At 39.1% G+C, this 19928-nt stretch overlaps 1 protein-coding gene across 2 annotated transcripts in view; it reads right to left on the reverse strand.

The window, feature by feature from the left end:
* Positions 1–6274, reverse strand: part of col2a1b (collagen, type II, alpha 1b) — a 64088-nt gene extending 57814 nt beyond the window's left edge. Inside the window, exons 1-4 of one of the 2 annotated variants that reach the window (XM_047347291.1) lie at positions 5970–6274; positions 2745–2954; positions 1419–1435; positions 1066–1098 (exon numbers count right to left, since the gene is read on the reverse strand). In XM_047347291.1, coding sequence (XP_047203247.1) covers positions 1066–1098; positions 1419–1435; positions 2745–2954; positions 5970–6063 — 354 coding nt within the window. In that variant the 5' untranslated portion in view covers positions 6064–6274. The remainder of the gene's footprint in view (positions 1–1065; positions 1099–1418; positions 1436–2744; positions 2955–5969) is intronic. The other variant, XM_047347292.1, reaches the window with a different exon arrangement.
* Positions 6275–19928: the final 13654 nt, after the last annotated feature.

Here is a 19928-nt window from a genome sequence, read left to right on the forward strand (position 1 = left end):
ACTGCATGTATTCTCTCACAAGAGGCAAATTAAAATATTATCTTTCTTCAGTCAAAATTAGACTCATTAACTGCTTATTTCTTCAGTCAAAATTAGACTCATTAACTGCTTATTTCTTTAGGCAAAAGCATGAGGAGAAACATACAGTAAACAAGGGCCTTTTATTTCCTGCTATGAACTTATGCTCCCTCAAAGGGGCAAAATACTTCCAGGTGCAGCAGCAGCAGCAGCAGCAGTGAAGACTTTACTCTCTCGTCTGTAAGGAACCTTATGGTGACTACACTGAGGCCTTATTGGACTTGGCTGCAAAAGTCATCCTCATTTTGAACTTAATTACATGTCTTTCTTTAGCAAGCTGTTTCATGACTTCCTGTTAAATTACTGCCACAGTTTTTAAATTCACACCCAGAAATCTGAAGCGGATTTAAGGGTAGTTGGGCATTTCCATTTAATGCTTATATGTTTCCAGTGGTTTATTTTACACCAGTTTCTCTAAAGATGATACAACTGAGGAAGTTAAACATACAGCTTTCTAGAAATGGACCAAACAGGCTTTACCTGGCTGCTAATGATTTAATATGTTCTTTGAGGTCTGACCTGCCAATTCAGACTCCACTTTAGTGTACCTTCTCTGCCACAGTCAGTAGTCTTGAATCCAACAGAAAGTTTGGGGATTAAATGATCATTCCTATTTGTGAATCCAAGCCCGTGTCCCTAAGCTGTATCTGGTATTTTTTCAACTTAGAAAATTGCATCAACGCTCATGCAGTGCTGTGTTTACAAATGGAAAATAGTAGAAGTTTGTAATTTTGTTGCCTTTGATAGATGGGGAATAGCAGTCAAATTCAGTATTAGACCTGCCAAGCATAGAGAAAATTGGCCTTTTGCCATTTCTGGCTGACTGATCGGTGCATCTATCTTATAATAAGATATCAAACAAATAACCTTATATCGTATAGATCTTCCTTTCTATGCCTCAAGTGCTTTATGTGAGAGCATTACCTCCAAAAGCCAGCATTTCCAATTTAAAAGCGAATTTTATAAAACTGTATTGCATCAACTTACATCTGTAATGTCTCCAGGTTCACCCTTCTGACCCTGATTAAAGAAAAAACAAAGCAGAAACACAATAATTAAGGGGGTTTAAATTCTATGTGTGGCCACATTTTAAGAAAAATCCAAATTCTTATCAATAAGATGTTGAATAAGACCCCTGTGCTGCTATTGAGCGCATAAATGTGGCACAGTGTGAACAGGAAATAACTATTGTTCATCTGGCAACACTTGTTTACATTAAAGACTCATCTAAATCCTTAAACTACTAGTTCTTCTTGCCTATGAATCAGGGAGAGGCTGAGGCTCGACTTCACAGACACAGACAGTCATGATCACAAACACAGTTATTTGAAGTGTCTCACCTTACTTTCTGGTACTCCTGTTAGGTGTTTGCCCAAATTTGAGATGGAAACAGATCACAGTTAGTGAACAGATCACACCATAAACACACACCCACAGGATCAAAACAGCATTCAACAGAACAAAAAAATACGCGAACAGAAACGGGTTGTAACTTCATGAAATAATCTTGAAGACCACTACAATATCATAGTGTTGTTACTCAAAAAGCCCATCAGGAGAGAACAAGTGTTGGGAGTCTCACCATCTCACAAACATCAAAAGGTAAAGCGAAACAGGTGCATTTAAAAAAAGGGAATAGCAGAAAGCAAATAAGCTTCTGTGGAGCACATGTTTCCTTTGTAACATCAAGGGCTTAAATTTGCAGCAATTTAAAGTTAGAATTTTAGCCTTTACTGCTAATTACTGCTAATCTTTTGCAACAAGTAAGTTACGGATGAAATGTGCTTAGTAATGGTAAGTAACTCATGCTAATTTCAAAACAGGGCTGGTTATTTTTTCACATTCAGTGGAACTGTTTTGGACCAAATTTTAAATGCGATCAGGAGCTATCCCGTCATCAGTCCAAATCTAACATACCTATAATGCCTTTCGGTATAAATATTCCATATGAAGGTTGCAAGTATTCAATATTCAGTTTCAATAACCAGCCTTATTTCTATGTATGCTGATGATAAATTAGTCCCTATATGTTAGGCATTTCTTAAAAAGCAACTATTTTTGCCTTGAAATGTGTAAATTTGTTCCAGCAGTTAAAACCACAAGCATGCGTTGCAAACAGGGACACCTCTGGTTTCAGTGATGCTCCTCAGCCGATTTTATTTACATTTCCAAAGCTGGCGACCGGTGTTGGGATACTGAGGCCTTTGTTTATCAGGAAGCCATGGCACTTTGGAGGCGAGCAGCCTGAATGGCCTCCTTCATATACTCTGAACTCTCAGTAGAGAGTCGGCCTATTTCTTGCCATCAGATCTGCAGAAATCCACAGAGAGGATATAGAGCAGAAATGTGAAGCCGTGTCTGCTCGACTGAGGAATTTCCTTAATCACTGCCACATGTTTTCATGATACTCCGAGAAAGGTTGTATTAAAACAAGATGAGGCCAAGGTGCACCAGCTATGGAAAAACAACGGTGAGATTAAGCATTTCACTAAAACCCTATCAGATGTGTCACTGTTGCTGTGTATTTCTCATCAGCTGTTTGCTTTGGCGACATAAATGTGCATTCAAATCAAATATAACACCAAATTTCCTATGCCTCCAAAACACACAGCATGATCTCATGCAGTAATTTATTTATGAAAGGTGTAAGATAAATAAATTACAACCAAAAGGTGGTAGCTGGTCAGCAGGGCAGATGGGGCAACACTCTCCAAATGGGATTTCAGGTTTTGGGCAGTCTTTTAGCTCCTCGCAGACAATGTCATCACACAGGACTGCTCCAGTGTCACACACACAGATGCGACAAGGCTCTGGTTTCCATATGTCCTTGTCATAAAAACGCTGTCCTTCGACATTACAGACAGTACCCTCCTCCTCTGTATTTGAGATCCAAGTCAAGGGGCACAAAGAGGAGAGTGCAGGTAAGAAGGAAAAAAAGAGATTAACCCATAACAACAGCTGACATTAAATGAAGGTCATAACAAATATTGTTTCTCTCCACAATCACCCCTCTATATTTTAGGGAGTAGTTCAATACAAAAATAATTTTTTTTATTGATTTTAACAGATAATTCAATAAATGGGTGGATAGTAAATATTTCGTATAAACACTGAATCAGGAAAGATGCCCTGAAGTACAATATCTTGTGCATGCTAACTATCAGAAAACATATTTTATGAATATTGATTCATTTTCATCAAGAAAATCTGAATGCAGCATTTACATAAAGATTTTAACTATCCTTCCATCCATCCATCCATCCATCCATCCATCCATCCATCCTTCCATCCATCCATCCATCCATCCATCCTTCCATCCATCCATCCATCCATCCATCCATCCATCCAGTTTATTTGCCCATAAAATTCTAATTAACTTGTAATCCTTAAAAATGGACCAAATATGAACTAAGAACTATGGTTGATGTGCTCATAAAACTATCCATCCAACCATCTATAGTCTATACCAGCTTACCCTGGACAGGTCACCAGTCCATCACAGGGCAAGACAGTGACAACCAACGCACGCACACACTCATACCTAAGGACAATCTAGAAAAGCCATGGAAAAATATTAGTTTTAGAATATTTACATTTACTCTATATTAAGGCAGACATAAATTATTTTATAACAGTCTACAACTTGATCAATAAAATAGAAGAATGCACTCCTTTTTACCAAATCTTAAATAGGTGATGAAAGGCATGCATGCAACCTCTACAGTGGCCACAGGGTGGCGGAGTAACATCACAGACTCCAATTTAGGCCTGAAGGCCTTAACAAGATAAAGATAGAGATAGTTTACATTGTGGGAAACACACAAATTTACAGCACAAGGGAACGTCTTTGCATTCAAGAAAATAAAATGTTTGCTTTTAGACCACAACCTGCCAAGAAGTACACAGGGGAAAGTGATGAATGTTTTAACAAGCAACTACTGCACATGATCCAAATTAGATCAAATAAATTAAATCTGACAATGGACAAAGCTGAATAGACAGAGCTATAGATCAATTTTCCAGACTGGCAGAGACTGGCAGGAACACCTGCTGAGAGAAATGCTCTGACTGGAGTCCCTGAACCTGTGCAAATGAATGAGAAGCGACAGATGCAGCAAAAGATAGGCCTAAAGGTATGACCTGGCAAAAGGGGTGAGAGGAGAAGGAGCGAGCACAGTAGCTTTATTTACCTTTTAGCAATGCTTAAGTCTAGGTAACCCAACAGACCTCAGCAGGAATGAATGGGGGCTTTCTGGAAAGGGACGCAGTGGACAATTGACTGACTTATTAACTTGTATAAACATGGGCAGCATTTAAACCACCATACGGAGGCCATGGCTGCATCAGATGTCAGTTCAAACACATTACAGGGGAAACAAATGATGGCTTTTATGTGCATTCCTTGAGGTTTTGCTGTTTAATTTTACAGTGCTAGATACTATCAAAGCCTGCACATGCCCTTTCACTGGCTCATATATAAATAATTATCCTGAGATGGAATACATAAAAAATGGCCCTTCTATGTACTTCAGAGGTAACAAACATATGGCAGCTTTTTACTATGGAAGATACATAGGAAAGAAACAGCTGCCTAGGGCAATTTTTTATGGAATGAAATGAACAGAAACTCAGGTGTTTCCCTAGTGTCATTAAAGCTGAACCATTTTTAAAGGTTTCATGTATTTTTTTTTAACTTTTATACACCTGATCTTAATGAATGATAGTTAAAGAGAGCTACTGTGCTTGGGTGAAAATAAGACCTCTTTACTATTTCTTCTCCCAGAATAATTCCTCCTCAGCATTATATGAAGACTCATATTTCCCTGAGAGGGTATCTTGACACTTGAAATTACTTTGGCACAACTCCTCTCCTTTTTTCCTTTTTCCTCTGAAAAAATACACTTTTTATTTGCTTTAAAAGCTCAGCTGGTTTGACTTGTGCAGACAAAATATTTTGCTTCTAAGAATTCAGGGCTGCCGTCTTTTATATTTCCAATCACCTCTATTCCCTCCTGGCTTCATTTCTCTCTCTTTCTCTGGCCGAATGGTCACAGCTTAATCTTTCAGATGGAAAACAAATAAAATGATATGGAACAGTATTTCTGGCCTGTCATGCCCTCTAAAATCTCTTGTGAATGCTAAAATGCTGTGAAATTTCACTCTAACCTTACTAAAATAGGGAATATAATGAGAATTGGAATTGCTTTAGTTTTAGGATAATATCAAATTTACATTGCAATAAGTCTTTTAAGAGTATTTTTAGTGACAGGATCACCTTTGTGCCTCAACAGGCCAGGATTCGCCTGGATGCCCTCTGACAGCGATGGAATGTGAACACATTTTACCAAAGGCCCTTGAGCCTCACCACCTTTCACTCTTCTTTTCTGATTCCCTCCCCCTTCTTTATTAAGTGAATCTGCAGTTTTAAGGAGAGTCTGTCAAGGCCCCCAAAGCACCCGCAGGTGTTCAACTACCAGAAAAGAAAGCCAGGTCGATAGGAAAAAGATAGAGGGATACAGGGAAGTAAAATATGTCACTCTGATTTGTTTATTCTGTCTTAAAACTAAAGGTAACTTTAAAAAAAAAAAACTTTTATCAGTCAGAATAACAAGGAAACCTAGAAATAAAAGAGCCAAGATGATCCTCCATTCGCAAAGATCTCCATCAGCCTTTTTGCTCACGCACCTGTGGGTTTTATTGGAAGACAATTTTCTCTATCATTTTTGACTTACAATCCTACAGCTTTTTGAACAGTACAGTATCTAAAAAAGTTGTAATTTCCGTGCCTAAAAGGCGCAATGACAACATTAAATTACCATGAACGCAAAATTATTTTATAAACTTGAATCAGAGAAAACATTGCGATACATTTATACATCTTGGTCACTTACGGTCATCGTCCCGCTGACATCTCACCACGGCTAATAGACAAGCTTGGGATGCTACAAGAAGCAGTACAGTCCTGAAATCCATAAAGCTCAACATGTCCAAATATTAGACATGCAGCGGGGGGAGAGAAGGGTGCAAAGGCTTCTCTCAGTATTTTTAGTGTTTTATGTCCCAGTTACAAAAGACGGACCATTAGACTTTTACCCTTCCCAGAGGATAATTGATAAGGGTGAATCCAGCGGCAGGAACCGGACCTGCAGCACAAACTCAACACCGACCGCTTCAGGCCAGACGCTGTAGTTTTATGTCCCCGTTGCCTTCAATGATTCTTCGTATACTCCCAAATAACAGTCCGTCCCCCTTTTACCCCCCTGTCAGGCTGAAATCTGACTCCCCTTTACTTTCCCCCCTCCCAGTCGGTCTCCCAGGTTTCATTATCCCAGTTCCAGACCACTCCTTTCCTCCTATGCGGACAGGAGCCCAAAAAAAAAAACTTTTCATCGGGAAACTGCCAGCATGGTTTAGTTGCTGTAAATTAAAGCACCTATTGGGCATTTAGTCATACAGGTGCCTACTGTAAACCTATTATGAACAAAGTCTTTTGCTCTGAAAAATACCAGCCCGCTTTAATGTCAGTGCTCACATTTAGAACCTGCTATGCATCTTAGTAAATTAGATTATATAGTCAAAAATATCTAATTTCACAAACTGATATCAGAAATTTTATTAATTTCGGTAAATTGTGATAATTATGTCTTACAGCTAGTGAGAACCCAAATTTCAATTAGTCAGAAAATGAATATCACACAAGCACAGTAAAAAAAAAAAATAATTCAGAAAATCATATGTCATGATTAATGAGGCATAAACAATCATGGGGAAGACTACAGACTTGACAGGACACTTTCCAGGAAAAAGTGCAGAGGCTACAAAGGGTCATCTCTAAAGTTTTCTCATAGTGGCGTATCCCAGCTAATTGAAGGAAAAAGGTGTGGCAGAAAAAAGATGTGCAAGCAAGAGGGATAAGAGGAGTGTTAAGAAGGGTAAGAAACAAAGTTCATTCAATAGTTTTTAGGAGATTCACAAGGCATAGACGTATCCTAGACATGTGCTACAAATGACAGAAGCCCTGCTTCAATTAAGCACCAAAAGGACTGAAGGGTTGCTTAGTGATCTCCATAACTAGGTCCGAAATATTCTTTTCAGATACATTTTTTATTTCAATTTCATAGCCCTGCTCTGTGCAACTAATCTCAGCCTGTTCAACTTCAAATTATTTAATTTTGCACTAACCAAAAAATAAATGTGTGTCTCTTGAATGTGTTTCAAGAGATTCCTGGGTTTAAAATGCAGCATAAAAGAAAGGCTGGTCATTAAAGAAATGCTTCTTCTAAACTTGAGATGTAATTAATACAGCAGAAACACATGACTGTTTGATATGCTAAACTACTGGATTCAGTGGCGGTTCTAGACCAAATTTACCAGGGGGGGCCAGAGAGGAACCAATATTTTTTCATGGGTACACAGAACAAAAGAATGAAACAAATAAAACAGGGCAGTATTTCATCATTCAAAATATTAAGTGAGCCACAGAGCCACTTTTGGCTCCGGAGCAGCAGGTTGCAGACCCTGATCTAGCAGATGAAAACTTTGATCCTATCTCAATAAAGCTGAAGCTAAGAGTGTAACACCTTAATTTTTATCTCATTGTTAAAGTAAAACCGTCAAGGTGAAAAATAAAATTTGTCCAAGGGACCAATTAGTTACGCTTTCTGTGCCAGCACATATGATCATAATAAATTGATTTAGTATTATCTCTTCAGTACAGCAGCCAGGACCAGTTCTACAGCACTGGCCCCTGTTGGCCCCTGTCTAGAACCCCTCATGTCTGGATTCCTGAACAACCTGAACAGGGCCTGCAGTTTGACCTGCGCTAGCTTTCACCTGTTGTATCAGACACAGAGGTTCCCCCAAAAGCCATCTGCGAATGGCAGATGACAACTTAGTTGCATCATCAAGAGACCTCAGCTGTTTGCAGGTTGTGACCTTTGAACTTTGACGTTTGATCCCTCACACTTTGTAAGAACGGGGAGCAGCTGGTGTGTCCGGAGAATGCAACAGGACTGATGCTGAGCTGTCTAAGCAGAACTGTGGTTTTCACCTGGGTTGTAGTAATGTTTAGTAAATTAGTTAACTTCATATAACATTTTGAGTCTTGTGCAAATGGATGACCAGAGTTGAGGACGGGCTTTTCCAGGCTAAAAACACTTAAATATCTATTTAACTGGTCAAATGTAAAACTGAGTCAATTTATGTTTGTCTTATGTTCTTCATTTTTTAAATTGTGTTTTGCCTTCTTTATAAACTAACCTGGACTGCAAAACTTGTAATTGTTTGTTTTCAGTCATGTTTTGGCAATATTGTCGAGCACAGACTGCCCATCTCAGACAATAAGACTCGTCCGAGGCATGTTGTAGTTGTTTTACTTTGGGGATCTTGTGGTCGGACCTTGAATCATTTGAAACGCAGGGATCAAAGGCAAAACGTCCCTAAACTGACAATTATCTATTCATAGGCTGGAGGCAGAAAAAGACGTGTAGCGTTTTGCTTAGTATTGCTGTAGACTGACTGGCTATACTCTACTGTGGCAGCCTGATTCCAGTGAGACAATATTTTACACTTTAGGTGTTGTTTAACCATTTTAAGATTTGAAAAGAAAGTAGAGTAGATGTGTAAAAAGCCTTAAAATAAATTCGTTTTTTAATGAACATATCTAACCAATTTGTTTTTTATCCAACCTTTACATCAGCTGTCCCACACTAAATGACACTACAGCCATCAATACTTTGCACAACCCCCTTAGCCAACACTTCATTCATAACATTACAAACGTTTGGAGCATACAGACCACTGACCATTACTCTACGCGCAATTTACCTATTTTACCAAGAGTCCTGAATCCTATCTCATCTTTTTTCTGCAGCTCACAGGTTTTCTACAATATTTAGGTTTGAGGAATGGGCATGAAAGAAGATTAATTTTGAGTCTGGTGAACCAGTGCTGTCAATTTGACTGTCATATTAGGGTTTAGTTTCCTGATCCACATGCAGAACTGCTCAGACATGGAGCGCAAGAAGGTTTTATTTCTTATAGACTCGGGTTCGGGACGCTGGAAACAAAGGGCTGGAACTGGAAAGTTCTGTGAAGGAGAGGCTCAGTTAGACATGTGCTTCCAAGGGAGATTAATCAATGGTGCAGTGAGATGAGGAAGGCGCTTACATTTTTGGATATGGGGAATTCACTCCGAGGCGGGTTTACGATTCCGGTGTTAATCGGGTGGTGGTCAGTTCAATTGGATCCCTTTGGGAGGTCTGCTGGTTCGTGGGAGAGCAGGCAAGCAGAGGCTTGAAGCAGCGAGATTCTGCAGGAGATGACTTGAGGAGGGATTTCCAGAAGTAAAGTGATCTTCAGAGAGCTGCAGGTAAATCCGGGATGAGGGCGGTTTCGAGAACCTGGAGAGTGACAGCAACAGAGGCAGGCTTTAGGCAGGTTGAATTCAAAGTCTTGCAAAGCTAGAGACTTTAACATTTACTAGGAACACAGAGGGTAGAGGCTACCAACTATGTGGACCATCAGGCGAAGAAAGTTCATCCAGCAGCTCCTCTTAAACGCTGCAGCAGAAGATTGCTTGCAGGTGTGCAGTAGATATAGGCATTGTCATTATGTTTTGGATCATTATCCCATTGAAAGACAGAATACGACCCATGTTCAGTTTTCTGATAGAAGCCATACATACATTGCATGCAGAAAAAAGCTAAATATTTATAAAGACTAATATACATCTGCCTTGACTTAAATAGCAAGTTGACTTGTCTTTTCCATTTTGAATCATGGTTAAGAGAAAAGGTCATATGATATACAGCTGGAAAGTAAAACGTTATTCATCACTAATTACAAGGTCATAGATCCCCTGAACAACTTTAATGACTTTAAGTATAACTTAGTCAGAAGATGCTTGTTTTATAGGAACTGTGTGAGGTGTGGTCATTGCAGAATTGGGGATTTTATTAAATACAATTCTTTTGTAATAATGGGTTTCTTTCCAAGTTAGAATAAATGCACTCCAATTAAAAATTTAATATTTACAAGTAATGCTACTGTAATAAAGAATTAATTTAATTTCAGACTTTTTGCACATCTTTACAGGTAATGCCAGTGGCTCTGTATGTTAAACTGTATTTAGAATTTTTGAAGAACCTGAACTAACAGATGTGTCTGCTTTAAAGTGATGCATTAAAGGCACAGAGCTTTCAGTGGGGATGTAGAAAGAAAACACATGGCATAGGAGATATTTAGAGTGAATCTGAATCCTTTCAGACATTGATTAGATTGGGGAAAAACAACAAAATAAAACATAAAAACTAATCCTGAGCTGCTTTGAAGAGGCAGAAAAATTTTATGATACTAAGGCGTAGTAGCTATTTAGGAATGAAGTCTATCTGGAAAGACAATCAGAAAGTTTGGGAAAAAGGAAAAGCAGGGAGAAAGAGAGAAAGAAGCTAGACAGTGAAGGGAGGTGCAGAATTGTTAAAAATGTAGGATAGAGTCAGAGGTAAGGTAGGTGGGAAAGTTGGAATGCAGAAGGAGGGGAGGGAAGAGACTGCTGAAAAAGGAGAGAAGGTGGGACACTAGGAGTGGGAAGAAGGATGAGATCTGCAGGCACAGAGAGCCTTAACTGAAGCCATGTGAGACTGCTGCAGAAATAACAAAAGCCATGACATCACCAACTGGGTTGTCACTGAATGACAACCTTTAGGCACAATACCCTAGTCACTTATACAATAGCCTGGTTCCTTCCACAGGGGCACATCCAGAACTAACTCATTGCCGTGTTAAATTCTTATGTTCTAATATAAAGTTAATTCAGATTTAATTAAGATTTTCGCCGGAAATATAAACGTCTTTTAATAATTCAGTCTAGTGTTGGCATTTGTTCTAGGCAGCAAATTAATGAATAAATTAAAATTAATAAATCAAAAGCAGTAAAAGGCTCTCCAACAGTGCAATCTAAGTCAAGGACAGTCTTTGCAGTTATTTTATTTAAAAGAAATACAGTGACCATAAGAATACTGTAGAACATCAGAAGAGTACATTTTTGCCCCACCAGTTTTTAATTAAGAGCAATACAATCTGCTGTATTGCCACATAAACTTAAATGTTTATAAATGGGACTTGAAAAGAGGCTGGGAACTTGTAGACAAATGTGTTTCCACCCTGACCAAATAAACTATCCTCTAAACACAGTGTGGTCTATTGATTTTTAACATCACTGTGAAAATAATTAACTCAAATTGTTAAGTATGTTTTCTAAGCCTAGTTGTTTCTGTTATGTGTAATTGGTATTTTCATGTTTGAAAAAGGATGCTGAAATCTGGTTTGATTTGGATGTTTAAGCGCAGTTTACTTCTCCATATTTAGAAACAAGAGATTCTATGATGAAGAAAACAGCCGCCGCTAATTGCACATTTTGGCTTAAATGTTGGAGTAATACACTTCCCCTCTTGGATAAAATGTGTTTTTTTAATTATATAAGCAATGCTGTAGAATAAATCAACACCTTGAGGTTAGCTGTGGGATCTCTGTATTACATATTCTCATTCTTGTTTGTTTGCTTGTGTTTGTTCGAATGTATAGATCAGTTTATGTAGACTCAGAGACAGTCTTCTGTCTGACTTGAAGCTCATTTGTCAACAACACAAAGAAAACTTATGTTTACACAGGCCGCTGTCTGCCTCACACAAATCCATCTCTATTTGAATTAGCAGCACTTCACATCAAAGTGTGAACCTACCTCAAAAGGATAGTTCTGTTATTTTGAAGTGAGGCTGAGTGGTGTACTGAGTTGTCCCTATCTTACCTCCAGTGCTCCAAATCAGATAGTTCAAGAGTGAATTTCCACAATCCAAAGTCACAAAAATTATCTCAGGATAATTACCTGCTTTCTTAAATGTTTTGCATGGGTCAGCTGCACAGCTTTGTTTAACTGAAGAACATCCATGTTGCTTGACAATGAATATGCTTTGCATGTTCCTTTTTGCAGTATGTGCTATGGCTCTTATATGTATATCTGCTTGTAGCCTTAGGTGTCTGCAAATAACTTTCTACACATACTGAGCTTACTACAGCACAGTTGGTGCCAGTCTTGGTCTGAAACCCTCTTAATGCAAAAGTGACAGAGGTTTAAAAGTTTATTAAGGTTTTGCATGAACTACAATGACTTTTTTGAGACTGTAGTTGTTTTAAGAATACTCTTTAGAAGGGGTTCATCCTAACTAGCTGTTTGCTCCACTCTCCCATAGAGCCCAACCTAAGGTTATTCGATGAGTGATATTTTGCAAGTAAGATACTGACCTCTTTGAACCTCTCCACAGACTGCATCTATCCATCCACATCTCCATGAGAAAAACAATCATCTTAATACACCCATGCCCAAACATTTTAATCTCTACTTCAACTCTTTGTAGATGCAATCTGAATGACCTCTGCTATGAGTGGCGATAAGCTTGACTCTTTCATTAAAACTGACTGCATCAGTATCAAATAAGATACTGAATACTAATAAGTACTCTACACAGCTTTGTTTCCAAAATGTCTCTTTAGAAAAAATAAGAAAAGTGATAGACACCATAAGGGTTTTATAAATAACAGATCAGAATCAGAATCAGAATCAGAAAAGCTTTATTGCCAAGTACGTTTTTGTTAACAAGGCTGGTGGCAGATGGGAAAAAACTGTTCTTGTGGCGTGAGGTTTTGGTCCGGATGGACCGCAGCCTCCTGCCAGAGGGGAGAGTCTCAAAGAGTCTGTGACCAGGGTGGGAGGGATCAGCCAGAATCTTCCCTGCCCGCTTCAGGGTCCTGGAGGTGTACAGTTCCTGGAGCGACAGTAGACTGCAGCCAATTCCCTTCTCAGCAGACCGAATGACACGCTGCAGCCTGCCCTTATCCTTGGCTGTAGCAGCGGCGTACCAGATGGTGATGGAGGAGGTGAGGATGGACTCAATGATGGCTGTGTAGAAGTGCACCATCATAGTCTTTGGCAGGTTGAATTTCTTCAGCTGCCGCAGGAAGAACATCCTCTGCTGGGCTTTCTTGATTAGGGAGCTGATGTTTGGCTCCCACATGAGATCCTGGGAGATGATGGTTTCCAGGAAGCGGAAAGATTCCACAGTGTCAATTGTGGAGTCACAGAGGGTGATGGGGGCAGGTGGGGCTGGGTTCTGCCTGAAGTCCACAACCATCTCCACTGTCTTTAGAGCGTTGAGCTCAAGGTTGTTCTGGCTGCACCAGTCCAACAGATGGTCCACCTCCCATCTGTACGCGGACTCGTCACCATCAGAGATGAGTCCGATCAGGGTGGTGTTGTCCGCAAACCTCAGAAGCTTGACAGACTGGTGACTGGAGGTGCAGCTGTTGGTGTACAGGGAGAAGAGCAGAGGAGAGAGAACACAACCTTGGGGGGAACCGGTGCTGATGGTCAGGGAGTCAGAGACGTGCTTCCCCAGCCTCACGCGCTGCTTCCTGTCAGACAGGAAGTCAGTGATCCACCTGCAGGTGGAGTCGGGCACACTCAGCTGGGAGAGCTTCTCCTGTAGCAGAACTGGGACGATGGTGTTGAAGGCAGAGCTGAAATCCACAAACAGGATCCTGGCATAGGTTCCTGTGGAGTCCAGGTGCCGGAGGATGAAGTGAAGGGCTAGGTTGACTGCATCATCTACAGACCTGTTGGCTCTGTAGGCAAACTGCAGGGGGTCCAGGAGGGGGTCGGTGATGTCTTTTAGGTGTGAGAGCACAAGGCGCTCAAAGGACTTCATCACCACAGAGGTCAGGGCGACGGGTCTGAAGTCATTAAGCCCTGTGGTCCTTGGCTTCTTGGGAACAGGGACGATGGTGGAGGACTTGAAGCAGGCTGGCACATGACATGTCTCCAGTGAGGTGTTAAAAATGTCTGTGAAGACTGGAGACAGCTGATCAGCGCAGTGCTTCAGATATGAAGTTGTGAAGAAATGCTCTTTGTAGCAAAAGGAGGGGTTAAAAAGACAGAGTCAAAAACTGAGAAAAAAATTGGAAAAAGCTGTGGCACAATCTGTGGAAACATCTTAAAGTAGTTGGGGGTAGAGATGGTGTGGAGTAGTCCAAATCTCTGGAAGAGTTTGGTTTTAATGGTGGAAGCATGTATTCTGAAAGTCGGCAGTGCGAGTTGGAGAGAGAGAGGAGCATTGATGATGAGAAGGAATGGGGGGGGGTGAGGAAGGAGAGGTGGAAAATTCATTAGGATTTTAAATGCTTTCATAGACATAACTGAAATGCTTTGCATATTTCTCTGAACTCATGCACGTCTTGGAGTATTTTAGGAGAGGAAATCCCAAAAAGTTGAAAGGTATGATGTAAATACTTTATATATGTGTTGAAAAGCTAACAGAAACTGGAAATACCTTTATTATGAGAAAAAAAGGCAGTTAAACTACGCAAAAAAATTTTTTTGCTTCTATTACTAAGCATCTATTTTGTCCACTCCACTTGTTTGTCTGTTTTCTCCTTTCTCTTTCATCTGTCTGGTTTGTCTGATCAGTGTGATCAGTGTTCCAAACTCCCAATTGGGATTAACATTTTGCAAGGCTGTTAGATTTTCTACGAGATGTTTAGATATCCAAAGAGCCTACTACTCTACATTTTCACCCTCAAAATTTGTAATCTTTTTACCATGGTTTCGCAGTGACATAATTGCCTTGAGGCAAGGGAAAAGACTTATGTAATAACATTTTTAAAAATAAAATGATCCTTAAGAGTTTTTCATGTGTTTTTGTGAAGTCATTATATGTATATAACCTTTGCTGTACATTTCATACTGTTTTAAACATGTAATTTTCCAGTAGATTTACTGGTTTGGTGCGATAAAGAGATAATGTCTCATCTGATAGCTTTGCCGAATGCTTTCATTTGTTTCCCATGCCTTCTTCAGATTCCCAACAGTTGAAGAGTTGGCATTTATCTGAACTGTAAACTGCCCACTAGCCAACATTTTCTTCTCAGTCAGCCATTTACCCTTGAGGTAATACTGTTTGAAATATATAAAAAAGAGAAAAAGACTATATTTGAAATGTCTTTTAAGATATATTTTCTCAATTCTGTTTAGGTGTATGTTTTAAATAAAACAAAAAAACATTGAGAGGTTCAAAACATCCTCGAAAGTAATGAAAATAGCAATGTCCTGGTTACGCATAATCTTCTTCAATACTTTATTTTGGGAAAATACTTTCATTTAAATTTGAGATGGTTTCTGATGTACTTCTTTTAGACAGATACATAAGTGAACAAATTGTAGTTGGTTTACAGATCTAAAGTTATGTTAACAGTTCATAGATGAAAACCTAAAAAATAAGGCAACATATATTAAGTGTTACCAATATTTGTGGTGTTCCAGTCCAATTCCAGCTCTTCTATAATGTCCCATATATTTTAAATAATTGGTGTTGGAGTAGCTGAACTCAATTTCTGATGACTGCTGTTGTTTCACTTCCAATGATTATCTGCTAGCCACATCCAAACAATAATATTAGCCAGTAAACTGCAAGGTTATAGCCTATGTTAGTGTACATGACAATCACAAATGAATTATAGGCAGTGCACAAAATCTTTGTTAATGTAACAAATGTGGGTTTTCCCTTAGTATTTTTTAGTCTTTATATTGTTGCAGGGAAAAAGAGACTATATTGGCTACTGCAGCTTCCTGTATTCATGTGTCAGGTGATCTCCTCTTTGTTTTGTTTAGATATGCCAGACAGCTGCCTGTGTGGTAGGGAGTTATGCACTGTGCAGCAGAGACATTAAACAAAACGCTAAACAAAAATTGTATAGTAAGACACAACATTTCTGAAAAGGAGAAGTCTTGCTGTGAATTTTGTCTGCACACAACTACCTGTAACAACACTGATATAGGTTATAAAGCAATTTATCAACAAATAATATCAAAACAGAGACTAAACATTATCAGAATGAGCAAAACATGAATTTATTGAAGATTGTAGCTGTTTATGTGAAGCCAAATATATTGTTAGAAACAAACAATGAAGCTGTGAATATTATAGGTGATATTATTGTAGCTTTCTTAGCCAAGTGAACCTCATGTTAGAGAAGCATTTTATGGATGACCTGCAGAAACTCTAGTTGGGAAAACATATTGTGCTGCTGTGGAGAAAAATGGATTAGAAAAAAAGTAATTAGTAATGTTGGGGTCATCCATTTTGGGAGGATAGCCGGGCTGGGCTGCGCAGTTCAACATGTGCAGCTCAACAGATGTCACAGCTCTGATGTCACCTGGGATTATAAAACCCACAGAAAATAAACTTTCATTGCCATTTCCAGCTTGACTCACAGGACGACGCAACTGAGGCGCATATCTCGAGAGACAAAAGCTCGCAGGTGAACTTTTCCTCCACACGGCCATTCCTGGAAGAACTTGAAAGCTGGAAATCTGTCTGATACAAGAAGGTCAGAAGATTCATATACCGATCAAAGACCCTGCCGGCACTATGGTGCAGGTGATTGTTGATTCAGTCGATTGCAACAGTTCTTCATATTTTCTCAGTTTTGGATGGATGAGAAGTTTACTGTTTTTTTTTAGTTGATCACGGACACGTGATCCCCCCCATGTTTTTTTTGAGACCTGACCCATCCTCAACTAGTGGAGAGAAGAAATTATCCTCAAAGTAATTTTGTTCTTTTTATATTAAGTCGAATAGGTGCATTTAGAAGTCTGGGCAGTATGAGGCATAGTTAACGTGATTTAGAATCACCAGTAGTTAATCCAAGGTATCAACTTGTTGCATGCAATACTGATTGAAGTGTTATGCTGAGTTGTTGATTTGCTGTGTAGTGCGGATGCGATCAGCAAGGTGCACATGTTTTGTCCGGCTGATCCCAAATTGGACTTTTAAAGTTTTTCCATTCAAAGCAGCTGCGGTCTGGGCCTTGCCTGACCACCTCTTTTGTCCCAGTTTTATTACTGGAGTTTCTCCACTGAATTCCCACCTCAGAGTTTTATGACCCTTTGTTTGAGATTTGGGGCAATCGGCTGCAAGTGGCTAAGGGTGCAGCCCACCGTTTACCAGATGATCAACGCAATCGAGACATTAGCACACCAGGAAGACTTAATTTTCCAACTAAACCCAAATTGCACATTTTGTCCATTTAACTGCTGGTTTGATCTTTATAGACACTCAATGGGCATATATTTTCTTTTATTATTATTGTTAGGTAATCATTTTTATCCCCTTTGTGTAGAATAGTGCTTGGGAGTTAGGTGAAGGTTTTTGGACCTGAGTAGTAATTATTTCAGGCCTGTCAAAATAAGGTCAAAGTTCTACCACCTTCGGTGAAGCGGTTGAATGAACAGTGACATTTAGTGGTTTTGGTTAATAATTATCAAATATTAATGATAATTAACTAATTGTAATTATTAAGGGCTTTTAGCCCATAATCACAACACCAGAGGACATCAATGATTTCTAATCGTAAGTAATGATTTTTGGTTAAGAAATTATTTTTCTGAATTGTGATTTTTAATTGTAGTTTCTTTTTTTTATATTAATTAATCAATAATCATAATCCTTACATTATGTTAGTGGGACACAATCACAATGGCAATGTAGATCCTGCAATACTGATTAACTGTAGTGTGTTATTTTACTACACTTTACAGCTAAAAGACGGTACAAGGACAAACACACAGAAGCCACTTTATTAGGTATACCTGCTCAATTCTTTAACACAAATAACTAATCAGTCAATCATATGGAGCAACTCAATGCGTCTTAGCATCTAGACATCATGCAGGCAACTTGTTGAAATCAGAGCATCAGAATGAGGAAGAAAGCAGAATAGTTGCAGGATAGTTGGTGGTGCTAAACAGGCTGGTCTGACCATTTCAGAAAATTACAATCTGCTGGGATTTTTCGCAGATAATGGTCCAAAAACGAGAACTATCCAATGAGTACCAGTTGTGGGGATGAAAATACCTTGTTGATGTCAGAAGTTAGAGGATACGAAGGGCAGACTGGTTTATGATAATAGAAAGGCAACTCTAGCTAAAATAACCTCTTGTGACAGGTAATAACGTCACTGAATTCACAACATGTTGAATCTTGAAACCGATTAGCTGAAGAAGTGGAAGAGCACATTGAATGTCACCACAGTCAGCTAAGACCACTAAAATAGGGCTAAAATCCACACAGGCTTGCCAAGAATGGCCTCAAACGCATTGAAAAAAGTTGCCCCGTCACTGAGTCTTGGTCTCAGCTGCAACATTCAAATGGTAGGGTCAGAATTTGCCAGAAACAATGTGAAAGCATGGATCCATCATGCTTTGAATCAACTGCTGAGGCTGCTGGTGGTACTGTATAAAGGTGTTGAGAATAAATTGCTGCCTCACTTTGTATCCCTTAGTCCAAATTGAGCATCATTTTAATGCCACTGCCTACCTGAGTATTGTTGTTGACCATCTCCATCTCTTTATCACCTCAGTGTTCCCATTTTCGGGTGGCTTCTTCATGCACCATGTCACAAAACATAAATCATCTGAAATTAGTTTCTTGAACCTGACAATGAGTTCACTGCAGTCCAATGGACTCCACAATCACCAGTTATCTTAATCCAGCAGAGTACCTTTGGGAGGTAGTGGAACAAGATATTCGGATCATCGATGTGCAGTCAAATTCTTTTATTTATCTTATAAGAATGGAACACTGTGTTTATCATAAGGAAAGTAAATGTAGGTTTTCAAGTGTTTCTGTCAATACTGTATGTGTAGCTATGTAACCTAGTGCAAGGCAAAGTATATCACTACACAACTACACCCCAGCTTCCACCCCTCGGTCAGTATGTTCTGTTCAGATTACATTTTACTTTTGGCTGTGCAGCAATAAACAAAGCCCAGCACATTAAAAACATGTCCTGAATTGTGTGCATCGCATAATTGATGACTGTGACACAGTGAAAACAATGGAGGCCATATTTGACAGCAGACTACTGTGGTGTGGCTTGTATGTATGGAGTTAATTTCCTGCAGCAGATTAGTTGAAGCTGGGCACATGAATAGGCCTCTTTGAGGCTTCAGCAGTCCTTGCAGATGAAAGCATCTTGTGGAAATTCAAAGGTGTTGAAAACACAAATATATTACCCTGTGAAGTCTTGTCTTGTTCTTAAGTATGAAGTTAAGAGTGAACATAATATATGATAATTTCTGTTTAGCCATGCACCTTTCTGAAAATGTTTTGAAATCACCCACTGAACAAAAAATGATGACTATAAACTAAGAAATCAGAAACAGGAAATCAACAAAGATTGCATAGGAATTATACAGGAGGTAAACAAAATTTTGAACTTCCAAAAGAAAATTTCCAAGAAGACTTAAAAAACAAAAGAATACAGATCTTTAATGTAAATAGCCAGAAACGTTCACTGTTATATTTATTTAGATTAAGCAGTTTCATAGTTTTTCCCTGCTTTGTTCAGAATCAGAATCAGAATCAGCTTTATTGCCAAGTTTGTACATACAAACAAGGAATTTGACTCTGGTACACTTGCTCTTTGGTTTTGTTTTTGCATTACAGAATATACAAATTTACAATGTACAATATACACATATATAAATAAATAAAAATGTGTATTTTTGTTGTTTTGTACTCTATTGAATGTTCAGCAGAGAAACAACCTGGGGGAGGAAACTGTCTCTGTGGCGGCTGGTTTTAGTGAACAGTGCTCTGTAGCGACGGCCTGAAGGTAAAACTCTAAACAGTTTATGTGCAGGGTGTGGGGTCTGCAGAGATTTTAGCAGCTCTTTTTCTGACCCTAGACCTGTATAAGTCCTGGATGGAGAGAAGGTCAGCCCTGATTATTCTCTCTGC

This window comes from Girardinichthys multiradiatus, chromosome 20 (genome assembly GCF_021462225.1).
Source record: "Girardinichthys multiradiatus isolate DD_20200921_A chromosome 20, DD_fGirMul_XY1, whole genome shotgun sequence".
Taxonomy (NCBI): domain Eukaryota; kingdom Metazoa; phylum Chordata; class Actinopteri; order Cyprinodontiformes; family Goodeidae; genus Girardinichthys; species Girardinichthys multiradiatus.